Source organism: Anarhichas minor, unplaced genomic scaffold (assembly GCF_050575085.1).
Source record: "Anarhichas minor isolate MPS153535 unplaced genomic scaffold, ASM5057508v1 ptg000017l, whole genome shotgun sequence".
Taxonomy (NCBI): Eukaryota; Metazoa; Chordata; class Actinopteri; order Perciformes; family Anarhichadidae; genus Anarhichas; species Anarhichas minor.
Window position 1 is genome coordinate 7741239 of NW_027466463.1, and position 14276 is coordinate 7755514.

The following is a 14276-nucleotide window of genomic DNA, read 5'->3' on the forward strand; positions in this document are numbered from 1 at the left end:
AAAGAAGCCGGTCAGCCGGTGCTTTGAGTTCTCTGACAAACAGAGGATCTCTTGGGGTTTCCTGGGCGGCTTGCTGTGCTTGTATCGGGGCCGTGACAGAAGACTGTCGGGTTACTCTTATCTGACATAAGACATGAAGCCACCGTGACTGGCTTCAGGGCCTGGATGAACTCCTGATCTCCTTCTCAGCTCGGGGGGGCAGTGCTGGCTGTTGCTCGAGGAAATGTTTAACCGTATCATACGCGCTGTTGCACCTTGTTGATGCTACGTATGGGTCATGATTTTCGTATGTTCGAACGGTCTAAAAAATGTAATCGTTTATGTGACTATCATCTCGTCTGTTGTCTTGTTTCCTTCTTTATTGTTGTTACTGTGGCTTGGTAGTAACGCGCCGGTAAGACATGTGTTGCAAGTTCCGTTTGGGCTGATCTTTGAAAAAAATGGTGGAATAGTTCACTTGACCCTCGTGAAAGTCTCTTGTCTGGATAAGAAGAGAGGACTAAGACCAGCCATGTGTAATGTGATGGGCCGTTATGGTGGCAGAAGACTCTGACTTAACCTCGCTGTAGATTTTAGGGCACGACTGTCTCTGAGATAGCCATGTTTCAAAAAGCAGTATTTTCCACAATGGTATACAGACAAAGGTCTTTGCAGATAAAACGGGTAGTTGACTTTGTGATGCCGACACCTTTTCCTGGGTATTCAATGTTTTGCTAAAGGTCCGTTGGCTATTTGGATATGACGTCACGTTATTCATAGATCGCAACAATAAAAGCGGTAACTTCTTCCCATCTCCGCGTGGACTAACGTTAAGCAACTGAAATTAGAATTTTAACCATTCCGACATTAAAAAAATAAATGAAATAAACATTTAGAAAATAGACAGTTGCAGCACTTAAGTGTCCAACTTTTCCCGCCGCGGTTTGGTTGCAGCTTCCATGCGGGGTTTCCGCGGCAAGCACGCAGTAACCCTCCAACTCTGCTCATACAATTCAACATGCCAGGAGTGGCTTCCTCATCACTGCTCTATATACGGAGTCCCTCGTCCCCAGGGTAGGTCATCGCAGGGACCGCGTAGCGGACTTAAATGAGGTTTAACGGGCCGAGTAACCAGCTGTCCGCCTGCCGGGGCTGTGTGGCGGTGAAGTTAAGGAGACAACCTTCTGTCCTCTCCAACGTTCTATGCAATAGCCCTTTCTCACAGCAGCCATTTTGACGTGTCGTAGCACGCAGGTGTAATTGATAAAAAAAAAAATGAATGTATCGGTCCCGTTCTATTAAGCGCATCACAGCCGCTCCAGTGAGCCAGCATGCAAAACTCCAGGGAACCTAAATGGAACAGGGGGGGCAGTAATTGATGTTGTTGATTACACCTGTGTTTACCCCGCAACGACATCGAGGGTGAAGTCGGCATCAGTGGACGACTGACAACGTGTGTGTGTGAGAGGAGGTGCAGCATGTGGCCCTGCTGCACCTCCTCCCTCCATCGCCGCAGTTTCGTGCCAAGAGTGTGAATGTGTGTGTCCGGTTCTGTCCCGCGGCGACAGTCCAGATGCCAGGTTGTTATGATGACTGAGCAGGTCCCTTTGTTTGTGTGTGTGTGTGTGTGTGTGTGTGTGTGTGTGTGTGTGTGCGTATGTGTGTGTGAGAGAGAGACAAAACCGAGTGCGAGAGATGGAGGAAGCAAATCTCCTCACGCTTTGCTGCACACGGCGCTGATTCACAGCCGGCGTCATCACTCTCTTCCTCAGGTATGACAGCGGCTCTCAGAAGCGCGTGTGTTCATTGTTGTTGCTTTGGTCGGCCTGTGAGCTGTGTGCGCTGACGCTGACTGGGGGGGTTCCTGAAGATGCATTTGTGTGTGTGTGTGTACGCTGTGTTCTTTGAAAGCTCTGGCAGAATGAGAGAGGAAGAGTGGGAGGGAGCTGTCAGCGTAGGGACATTTAACGGGAGGGAGTTGTGTGTGTGTGTGTGTGTGTGTGTGTGTGTGTGTGTGTGTGTGTGTGTGTGTGTGTGTGTGTGTGTGTGTGTGTGTGTGTGTGTGTGTGTGTGTGTGTGTGTGTGTGTGTGTGTGTGTGTGTGTGTGTGTGTGTGTGTGTGTGTGTGTGTGTGTGTGTGTGTGTGTGTGTGTGTGTTCCAGGGTTGCCCAGTGTATGAAGGGATTAACCCTGTGGGAGTTTGACTGTGCTCTCATGTGTAGCCAACTGTGCTGTCTGCTACAGCTTCACACACACACACACATACACATTTTGCAAATACAAGACCACACACACTTTACATTCACTTCATCACATTCACACATAATCGGTCTCTCTGTTGCTCTCTTTCTCTGTCACTCTTGCGCAGACACACGCACACTCGTCCTGTCCAGTCCCCGGGGGGTCGTTTCGACACGGGGCGGATTACAGCGTGACCTTTCGGTTGAGGGCACGCAGCTAGATGTGGTCTGGGTCCGGAGAGGGACCGCATGAAGCTGACGGGCAAATAGAAGAGTCAGGACGGAGAGGAAGTGGTTCAACGTGGCGGGGCAATCCTCCTCCCGTCTCCATGGCAACGGTCACACCGTTATGACCACATTCCATCACACGCCTCACCAGTCTGCCCCCGCGTGTGTACATGTGTGTGTGTGTGAGTGTTAAAGCCTTTAAAATGTTTTCAAACCCTCTCCAGCGATCTAGTTTCCTGTGTTTCAGGTTATTTCTGCTCTGAGCGGTGTCCAGAGGAGCCCCCAGCATCACTGTAGAGAATAAGATAAGACATGGCAGCGTCCCGTCATCATCCCCGAACGAGGGATTTTGTTTACCGGGCTTAAAAAAAATCTTACCGCCGCGGAGACTGTCCTCAATGGCAGGAGACGGGAAGCGTAACCCATTGATAGTTTCTTGGCATTAGAAGTGCAGATGGCCACCAGCACAAAATGAGCCTCTAAATGGCTGAGTGGAGCACTTGGGACGCACCGAGGCGGCCGTTGAATGAGAGCATGAGGTCTCGTTGAGACAGGATGGAGAGGATGCAAACAGTTCTGCATGATGCCCTGGGTGAATGCTGGCTGGCAGTGCTACAGGGGACAGAGGAGGGGGGGGAAGTGTCTGCTCTAATGGACAATGTTGTCTGAGGGCCAAGGCAAGATTCAGGCCAAGATGGGAACAAGCAAGAATTAGGGGTACCTGACCCCCTGTCCATCTGTACACGGGTTGGAAGGAATTTGCAGGGAGCAGTCACACTGGATGGAGTGGGCTACAGATTATGGGGGTAACCAGGAAGTCACACGGTCAGGGCCTCAAGCCTCAGGCCTTCGGCTTGCAGTTGCAACAAAGGTCCCCTGCTGGAACACAACCGGCAATGTCGCGTTCACGGGGCATGCGCGGTCACCATTCGGCTACTAAGGCACCCCAAATCTTAACTCAAGGTCGCTTACTCGTTGTGGGGCTTTCGACCATATGACATAGTCATCAGCGGTAAGGTAGTTTGCTCGGCATCCATGAAAATGTAGATGATCTCATTTTCCATGATTCCGAGCAACCAGTATGTCTTTTCATCTACGTATATTGGCACAAAAGTAAAGCTTTACAGTTGAAAGCAAGATTCTAAATCTGGTTAGATTGTCATAGCAGCTTTCGGGTAGTTTTCCTTTGTTTAGAATGTCATCTAACCAACAGAAAATCACACCAGTTTCTGTTCCATTCTCTCCTTTGTGGAAGGAAACACTGATGCTGTCAGCCATCAGCGACACGGGCAAGCATGGCCGTCGCAGTGCCAATGCAGTAGCTGGCGTACGGCTGTAGAAGTGTGTGTCCCGCAAGGTGTATTGAAATGATGGATTGCCTGCATTGTGTCTAGCTCTAAAGATCAATCAAACCCACCTCCATCAGTACGTGTGCAGCCTTTGACGCATTCTGATTGACCTCCGGTCTGCCATCTGTCACGCGTGTCAGTCTTCTCCTGCCGAACTTCAACCTGGGACGAGATGTATCTCGGGACCTCTCTTCTCATTCTGTCTTCCCTGTCTCCCCCTCCCTCCCCCTCCTTTTATCACTCCTGTCTGTGCTTGTTGTTTACATTTCTCGCTCCGCTGTGAACCAGGGGTGTTTTGGGGGGGCCAGGAGGAAGTGACACGTGTTTGACAGGAAGCTGCCTTGGGGACGAACAGGGCTTTAACTTCGCTCTGCTGCCTGTCCAAGAGCACCAACACACACACACACACACACACACACACACACACACACACACACACACACACACACACACACACACACACACACACACACACACACAAAAAAGCAGTTCCGAAGACGTGAAAGGCCAACACCGGAGTAGCAGTGGAGTTGAGGTCTATTTGGGAACCACTTGTGCTGCAGGCGGGACACGTGAACCACATATCCATCCACACACTCCATTGTCTTTCTCCAATTGTGGGCATTAGACAGTTGCATTAATGAAAAAAAAAAAAGGAAAGCGGTCCTTGTCACAACTGGGATCCGTCCCTTGCTGAGACGCTCCACTGAAAAATGGAGGCTACACAGAATGTTCCTCATAGTAATATCATAATGAGATAGATGTCGACCCAGGACGGGAGTGTCTTTGTGCGCTTTTCTGTGTCTGCGTGTACCATCAGTGCAGCAATTGAGAGGGCTGTGTGACTTGTTAGCTTGACTGGAAACACTTGTTTTCAGCTACTTGTATCTGCAGCTTACTGTGTTAATAAAACCCCAGCAGCCAGTGCACATAATGTCAGTCCATATATTGTATGGCATACTGCTGTAGCATCTCTGCATAAACCCTTGTAACGGCGTAAACACATTTTAAGCCAGCAAGCTAACGCTAACAATGCTAGCTATCTAAGGCTAATTAAAAGTTTTTCTTTATTATCAAGCTAATGTCTCTTGTTTTCGTCAACGACGGCAATGGACAACTGTCTCAGACTTTGTAGTGATATGTTGATGTGTGTGACTTCATGTCTCTTTTCAAGTCAATTAAACTTATCTAAAAACTTATATTGTAGCTAGCTAATTTAACACTAAAACAAGCTAGTTGTTGACAGTACAAAAGTGAAATAAATGAGTTGGTGGTTAAGGAGAAGTATAAAGCCCTCTACTTTACTTAACTTGCAGTAATATTCATTTTTTTTAAGGGTGTTGTCCAAATGCACAATTCGACTTTAGATTTTAAGGTCACGATTTTATTTTAGATTGAAGCTTCTTTTTTCCCCAGCACGGACGGCTATGCAGTTCTTCAAGTCTTGATTCGTAAAACGATCAACAGATCATTGGTTCTCAAACATGGTATCATGTGTAACAAAAATTAAGCGTTAACTTAAATGTAAAGCAGGTAGTTGGCTGCTGCAGTGAAGAATATAACGGAATGAACTGAGTTGAGCTCGAGTAGTAAAAATATGCTCATAGTTACACAGAAGTGAAGGACGAAATCGAAAGCTCATTTCGATCGATCTTCTATTTAGAACTGAAATATTGACACCCTTGTTATTTATGTAATAGTTATATTTTTGTCTTGAACTCTTTACTGCCTATCACCAATATTAGTGCTCCATAATGTAATGGCAGAATGGCAAGATAGGACTTATTTGACGTATTTAACTGACCCAGTTTCTGTCGTTTCTTCCTCCCTTACCCCTCCTCCTCTCTCTGGCAGGTTTTGATGCACATCGACGGCGATGCAGACGGATTCCTGCGGCAGCGGCTGCCCGTCCTCTCCTCCATGTCCCAGCAAGGTGGTGTGGCCACAGCCTACGTCTGCCAGGACTTCACCTGTTCTCTCCCTGTCACTGACCCCCAGGAACTGCGCAGGCTTCTGCTGGACGGGACCACGGAGAGACGGGCAGAATGACCACTGCACTATTGACTGACCTGGGATTTACCGGGAGGGCTGTAATCTTCTAAGCAGTAGCCTATAGATTATTTCGGCTGTGAGTCTGACTCTGCCATATAAGAATGCTTTAAAAGTCGATACGCTACATTGGAAGAAATACATACAGTACCATGAGGTGACTCCAGTCCTTCATACTACACTCCAACCTATTCTTTATTAGCAAGACCAGCTAGGCATTACCTCGAATATGGCTTTCAGAGACGGTTGATCAGTGGAGCCATATTCAAATTCAGGTCTCTAAATGTCCTTGTAAAGAAACACGTGCAGCAGCAGTGGCAGTCCACTGAGAATATTTAACACTTGTACAAAATGTCCTGGCTTAGCTGTTACCCCGGAAGTAAGCTACAGACTCGTAATCGACTATAACATGAGACCGCTTGGATGAATTGGACTGGCAATATTCTGCAGATGAACCGGTGTGGCCTGTTGTCCTCTCCTGGCCCTGTGTTCCTGCTCTCCACATTCATGTCACATGGATCTGACAGTCCGCTTGCCTATATGTGTGTGTGTGTGTGTGTGTATATATATATATATATATAAGAAAAAAAGGTTGGTTCGCAGGTTTGTATGTATCCACGTGCATCAATTTCAAAAGTTTGTGTGCGCATTTGATTTCGTTTTGAAGTAACGTTGCGGTGAAGGAGCCGCTCTCTCAGGACGCTCCGTTTACCATCTGCTCTCACCCCCGTTGTCTTCCATTCAACGTGAGAGGATTCTGCTCCACTGCTGCAGAGGCTCGTGTCTCGTGTCTTTTATCTTGAGGTTTAGTACAATACACAGCGTGTATACGCACAACGCTGAATAATAAATAGATTTCCCTTTGTAAGTAGTGTCCTTTACATTTCTTGGGGGATGGATGCTTCTTCTTTTTTGTTTGCAGTTTCTATTCTCTGGGTGTCTTGAAACAAGGCGTCACAAGTGGGATCACTCAAACACACTATTTTCAGTTTTCTCTTTTTGCCTTAAGACTTCCTCGAATAAATACTAGAATAAACGGCATGACATGTTGGATGTTTTTGTCAAATTCTTTTATGAAAGGTTTCTTTCTCTCGGCCCAAGATGGGACAACTCCTGCAGGGACGCCGTGAATGTGTCCCAGCAGTCTGCCTTTGTACTATAAATATTCATCATACAGAGAGAAACCCACTGTTGTGTACTTTAAAAAAAAAAAAATGTCTTCCCCCGGCAGGCTGCATGAAGGTAATGTAAACTCTGTGTGACTGCGCGTCGTGTCGAGAATGTGCGTGGACGTGTGTGAGAGCGAGAGGGAGACAGATGGACTGCTGATGTTGAGGGAGGCGAGGGGGGGGGGGGTTTGCTTCAGAGGGTCCCGCTCTGGAAGCGGAGGAAAAGGAAAGACGGGAGGTGAAATGAATCGCCATCTCATCCACCAACGTACTGTAAGAACATTTAGACCATCTGCAGTTGTTTACTTTTGCTTTCCCTCCTATTTAGTCTGCCAATCCCCCCCCCCCCTCCTCCTCCTCCTCCTCCTCTAAGAGCTGGCGAGGGGCCTTGTCGCCTCGAGTACAAGGGAACTCATTTTGGCAGACGGCTGCTTCTGTGGAAGAACAAGAAATTGCTAAGAGGGGAAAGCGTGGGGTGAAGATGAGGAATGGGAGGCACACAGGCACTGACAGGTGTATGAGAGAAGGAGAGGCATCACTCTGTTCCATTTTAGCACTGTCGCGTCCATTTTAGCACTGTCACTGTCCCGACCTCACTTTTCTTAACATGTCAGATTAGGAACAGTCTCCCCTTTTTGGCACTTTTGGAACACCTTTTCGTGCATTTCCAAATTTCCACAGTCGTATACCTCCCCCTCCCTTCACCGCGGTGTCTCACCCGATCATCCTCTGCCAGGTTGGGACCCCTCTATCTTTGGTTACAGACACACTCGTGCGTCTCTCCGCAACAGTACCTCTGCTGTACTAAAGCCCTGTAAGCGTGCTAGAACCGCTGTCTTCTCATTTATTCAATCTTTCTCCTTACACGCACCATTTGTTATCCCCCCTCCCTTCGCAAATTCCACCACTGCTCTCATTATTGTTCTGCTCTGATTGTTGCGAGGAGCTGCACGAGCTAAATTTTAATTAGCGCCGACTGGGATTAGTGGGGGCAAACTTGTTGACCCGCTAATTATGAAATAATCTAAGTGCCACTTATCGGCAAAGATATTAATGATAACTTCATTTGTGTGGCACTTTTCACAGCAAAATACAAACGGCAAACCTTTCAACAGAAGACAGTGATACGATTATACAGGACAAAGTACGACCAGGTAAATTACATCAAATAGTAAATTAAACAATATAATGTTCAGGAGATTTCAAATTACATAATTCAGTTAGAATTGTGAAAGTTTTTTTTCTCACCACAGGTTTTTTTGACATGGCACGGTCACCCTTGGTTGCAAATCTAGGACCCAAGTGTGTGTTCCTCTACGAATTGGCCAACATGTTCTCATTCCCAACTCGTCACATACAGACGCTCGGTCAGGACCCCGTGGCGTCCCTTTTTAACTCATTGGGTCAAACGATGATGCTACACATAGTTAACGTACATTTAAAAAAACTACTTGGTTTGGTTACAAGTAGTCATCTTCAAGAAGTCGACGAGGACTTTTGGTTTCACATGGGACACAAACAGCGGTCTCCTGAGTGAAAGTCGTGCGTTTGCGTGACCCATCCATCCCGACCTCCTGCCTATTCAGACCTTTGCAATAATACATTTGACTCTAAAATCTGGTAAAAAAAAAAAAACAGGGACAAGTGCAATGGAACGGTCACACAAGTCGAAACGCAAATTACAACCACCAACCTGGGCAAGACCCCGACCATAATCAAACCTGACGTCACAGCAACATGGCGGCGCACACTGCGAAGCCTAAGCAGAATTATCTTACTACTCCTTGCATCTTTTTTAACAGGCGACATTGACTTACTAACTACTTCTGACAAAGTCGGCTGAGTAAGATTGTGTGATCAACAGCATTAAATCAACCTTAAGGTCGAGCTGGACTAAGAGCAAAGGCCTGCATTGGCTGCTAAGTGGCAGCCACTTGACACACAAAGCAAAGTCCTAAACACCAGGCTAGAAATATTCACGAACACGAGTTAACAATTTACAAATGCTACAAATTATTGCATACATTTCATTCATATGTGTTGGATGTCAAGTATGAGTAAGCTACATACTTAGTGTTGTATCTGCAAGTTTGTAAATGTACGAGCACAGTGTAATCTGATACTAGTTGAATGGGACTAAGTTTGGTTAGTGCAAGAGTTTAAATGTGCGTGTTCGTTTCATAACTTGCTTCTTTTGGTTTTTGGATGGTTATGTTATTGACTCACGCCACAGTCACGTTTCTGAGCAGTAAGGCTGTGTGATAATGAGGCCTCAGGGGGCTGAGAACAGCGACTCACGAACATGGAGAGAGGAGGAACATTCGTGGATTCTCTTACGCTACTCTTCTGTCACCGAGCTAGAAAAAAGACGGATTTCATGTCTCTGCTCTCGTGCTGTCTTCCAGAACAACTTTATTTTTGGAAAAAGAAATGTGGAAAACCTTTCGATATAGAGCAAAGTTAGTCTCGTTAAAAGCTTTTTTTCCGTTTTATTCAAAAAGCGAAAGTGCTTTTATGTGAAAACAGTTAATATATCAGACTTTTATAATCACTCTAGTGTTTTTTTATTTGTGTGGTAGTGTGTGAGTCAGAATAGGCATCCCACCACCAGCGCTTGTCTGATAAGCCCAAGAAAGTCCAAGAAGAAAAATCAATGCTTCTCCTCATCAACCCAGTCTGGAACCTTGGTAATTACACTGAGACGAGACACACACACACACACACACACACACACACACAGACTCGCACGTGAAAGGGAGACAAAAAAGGTAAAGCAGCCTCGAAATCCAAATATCCCGATGTACCGTACGTTCCAGATGTCAATGATGCTGTTGATCTGCTATGACTGCAGAGTGGTGATACGCAGAGAGGACTTTCACACTTCCTTGGTTTTATGCTTTGCTTAAACTCCACGATATCAGCCTGAGCCGACGGACGTTATGCTTTCTGGAATGAAAATGACCGTAGGAGGAAATATTTTCGTTTTATCCCATGCAGTATGTCACACAAAGCGAGACGACCACCTGAGGTCCCTCCCAAGGCCACATCAGACCATTTCAAAATTGATGTCTGCTCTCACCTTGTTTGACGTCTTCGATGTGCTCCCGAGGCAGAACAAATTAATAAAAACAAAAACATTGGCATTTTCTTTTACTGCTATTGCCGGAAAGAAGAAATTATGAAAACGGGGACATAACAGTGAGCTAAAAGAAGCTAAAACACTCTGTAGGGCTGAGGGGAACTGCAACACAAGCAACCCTTTTTCAAATTACACACAGCCACGTCATGTGGTCCACTAAACTGTATGTTTCAAAATCAAAAGTTAGACCAACAATTATTTTTTTTTTCTTTACCCAATGCCAAATTTGACCACACCATTTTTTTGCTGTCACTGTGTGTTGAGTTGGTGAAGCACAGTTTATTTCAATGCCCAATGTATCATGGTCGGTGGTGATGAAGGTGAAGAAAGACGGCCATTGTTATCGGTGGTTGTTACCACCATTCTAATGCTTCAGAGGGGCCAAACTGCACCAGCCGCATTGTGAAAGTTCAACTTAACATTGTTAACTAAAGTTACGAAACAAAAGTACGGTAAAATAAGTCAACTTAGACTTTCGGTTTCAAACGGGACACGTACAGCTGTCTCCAGGGTGAAAGTCCTGTGTTTGTTTGACCCATCCAACCACAACGACACTTCCATCTATTCATCATCTCTGGTGTCAGCAGGAGGGTTCGACGGATGGAAACAAACACAAACATCCACACTTTTACACTTTACAGCATCATACCAGTACATGGCAGTGAAACTGTGTTGGTGTATTTATATGTCTGTCACCTTATCACCTCTTCTCCTCCTCCTCCTCCTCCTCCGACTTGTCTTGCGCTCTCCTTTTGTGACATTTTGGCCAACACTGTATCTACATGACAGAAGCGGGAGTGCAGCAGTGTTGGATCATGGCTCAGACTGTATCGGCTGCAGCAGCATGTCAAAAGCAGTCATGAGCAGCGGAGTGCATCCAGCCAGACGCTGTGGGGCCAACTGACGGCCAGGAGTGGAGGCAGTGAGGTAATAGAGTTAACCTCGCAGTCTACATGAAAAAAAACACTGAGTTGGTCCTTGACATTTCAACACAAACCTTACTTTTGGCTATGGTGGTGTGGTAAGTATTGCCCTAAAGCAGGGGTATTCAATTCAATTTCAACGAGGTCCATTTAGAGAGAATGTTTCTCATGCAAAGGTCCGGAACAACACAATAATGTCTGATTTAGTCCCATATATATTGAATTAGCCAACGGTTGTATTAATGTCTGTATGTAGTCAACAACTGACTGTCAAATTCGGTTTTAGGTCCCGGTCCGGATACAACAGCGTCCGCCTATTAGTGACCCCTGCCCTAAAGAAAAGACGATTAAACACACTGTATATATTTGTCCACATCAACTTATTTCAGTGACAGCAGCAGGGCGGCTTGGCTGTCTTCTAACCTTTTGGTTCAGACTGAAATACCTTGACGACCATTTGATGGATTGACATAAAGTTTCGTACAGACATTCATGGTCCCCAGAGGATGACACCATATTTTTTTTTTATCTAGCACCAACGTCTCGACATCTGTCAAATGGATTGGCTCAAACTTTTGCACAGGCCTTGGTGCAGGACGAATCCTAATGAGTTTGGTGATCTTCTAAGTGTTCCTTGAACATGAGATTGCCCTATTAGCCTCTTTCAAATATATTAAAGTCTTACCTTACCATTGATTTCCTTTCATGGACAGCACATTATCTTTTTTTGCATGAATTATGGAATGTATTAATAAGCGTTCTTATCAACCCGTGAGTTTCAACGTTGATTACAGTTTGGTACGTGGATCTTCGCTGGAAGCGGACTGTAAAAACAGGATTTTTCTGAAAAGGTGACGAAATCCCCCTTTTTTAAATGTCGGTGGGGTAAGTGTGTGTCAAGAGAGTGTGCATTGGCCTCGCCTCCCTCGTGAACTAATATTGAATGGGACAGCTCATGATAGCTGGTTAATAGCAGCTCAGCTCACTTCCCCTCTCTTGGCGCTGTGTGCAGGTGACAGTAATAATCCGAGAGGAGGATGACATGGAGCGAGGAGAATGGAGCAAATGAAGGAAGAAGTGTTTAGAGTGAAACAGGCAGAGAAAAATATGAGCTGGGTTTGCCGGGGAAAAAAAACACTGTATGGATTTTTATTACTGCACCTTATATTATTGTGGCTTTAGTGCCGGGTATACTGGCTGTCTGCCTTTTGAGCCGAGAGCTCCTGTAACTTGTTTTATTGCTCCCGTTCAGTCACTTTGTGTGAACGTTATCACCGCCCTTCCGTTATGGTACGTTGTTTTTTTTCCAGCTGCTACCCTGCAGCATAAAAGCTGCCCGGTGGATATAAACCACCGCTCCAGTCGAGGTAGTATTAAACACTGTGAGATTCCTTCAGAGCCACTTCACCGGTCTATAAAATATACCATATGGTTGAATGTTTCTCAGACAGGTGTACTTTTTTAAATGCTTTTGGCTTGGGCAAGGGAGGCTCATTGCGACAAGGAAAAGAAACAAGAAACCGACTCGCCTCTAGTCTTTTGTGAAGTGTGTGAGAAAGACTTGAACTGCATTTGAGGCCATATATCATCAAACTTCTCTTTGCATTCACCGCCAGCCAAGTTTGATTAGTGCTGCTGTTGATTAGGCTTTGCCCCCATTGAAAACCCAAGTTTAAAATGTTAATAATGGGAAATTAATGTAACTCGCTTCCACTTTACTGCAAGTCACTTTTAATGTGGGTGAATGATGTGTGTTGTGAAATTTGAAAATCGTCAAGAGAGGAAATTTATCTCATATTTTCTCATTCGCCATGAAACGGCGGCGCATCAATATTTGTGTTTCGTTGTTACTGTATGAAAAACAAATTGCTAGAAGTGGCTCGAGTGTAAGTGCAATTAGAGTACTTCAGCTGCACCTGTGAGTCCAGGTTTTGATTCACTTTTTCGTGCCACTTGCACTCCCGCTCGTCGCTTCCCGTAGATTTATCACGTGTTGCCAGACCTGGTTTGTGCGGTGGATTGGAAGGTAACTAGAGCGATGGAGGCTGAAGGGGAACACGGCGACTAGTTCATCATGTTAGCCGAGTCTGATGAAAGAGATGCTCATTAGATCCTTCCGTCCCCTTTGCCCGACTCCACGTTTCCCCTGTTTTCCTTCCCGGGTTTCTTCCTCTTCCCGCTCACCCAGTGTCGCAGTTTTGCATCATGCTTGGCGAGAGAAACATATTGCAGTTGCGCAAGGCAACCTGGTAATTGTCTGCTTCCCGCTGCTCCTTTTACCTTCTTCTAAATGGGAATCATTGTCAATACTTGTGAAAGGTAGAATCTGTCATCACTGATGTCTCTGGTGTCATTATTGGTTCGCCATTTATTGAACCCGACTGCGGCGGTCCGGCGCCAGGGTCATTTCACGCAGAGTTACACTTAAATGGGAGGGTTAACAGAGTGTATGATCAATGTGGGCAAATATAGTCTTGAAGCTACTCTTTTGTGTCGTGTGTGACCGTTGTATTGGCCTCTCTGTGTTGTCTACTGTTGTATGCTGGCTCCTTGAACAGATCTCCCTTTAAAGAGGGATTTTTTTGACAATGACACTGTGTACTTTTGACACTCACAGATTGCCTGCGCACGCACAAACTCCAAGTGCCCATCTTCCCCGTCTTCGTGTCCGAGCCCTTGACATTTCCTCGACATTTGATGACATTCACGCACACGCGTAAACTGCAGTTTTTGAGAGTTTATCAAAAAAATGGAGGGAGATTTGCAGTGATGGCCAAATGTCAACAGGCACCGGCCATCTGTTGTTATGGCTCCAGCGCTGAGGTAAAGTGCACTGTGGGACAGTGTCACGGTGGTCACTTCTGCTGCCTCTCGGCTCAGAGTGCTGCTTTTGGAGGGGGGGTCCGGTCTACAGTACGGCTTCATAGACTCAACACACTGGACACGGTTTAATGAAGATTAGTCGTTTAAACTCACGTCAAAAGTATTTGTCTATCGTCTAATGGTCTTTGTAGCGATGCTCTTAGAAGCTGAATACCTCAGGCACACACATAACGTTTGAGTAAAGAGAACAGACGAGGTCGTAACGGGGCATGAAAGCAATTCATATTCAAAGGAACAATCAAAAGAATATTTCGGAACAGCCATAGGAATATAACAACTGTTACATGTCATGTGCACACACACACACACACACATGTG

The 14276-nt window shown here is 45.8% G+C and overlaps 1 protein-coding gene across 2 annotated transcripts in view; it reads left to right on the forward strand.

Annotated features, from left to right (window-relative positions):
• spata20 (spermatogenesis associated 20) overlaps positions 1–6893 on the forward strand; it is a 35898-nt gene extending 29005 nt beyond the window's left edge. For both annotated transcript variants that reach the window (XM_076093201.1, XM_076093202.1), the window contains one exon: positions 5650–6893. In XM_076093201.1, the coding sequence (XP_075949316.1) occupies positions 5650–5844 (195 nt within the window). In that variant the 3' untranslated portion in view covers positions 5845–6893. The remainder of the gene's footprint in view (positions 1–5649) is intronic.
• The last annotated feature ends 7383 nt before the right edge of the window (positions 6894–14276 follow it).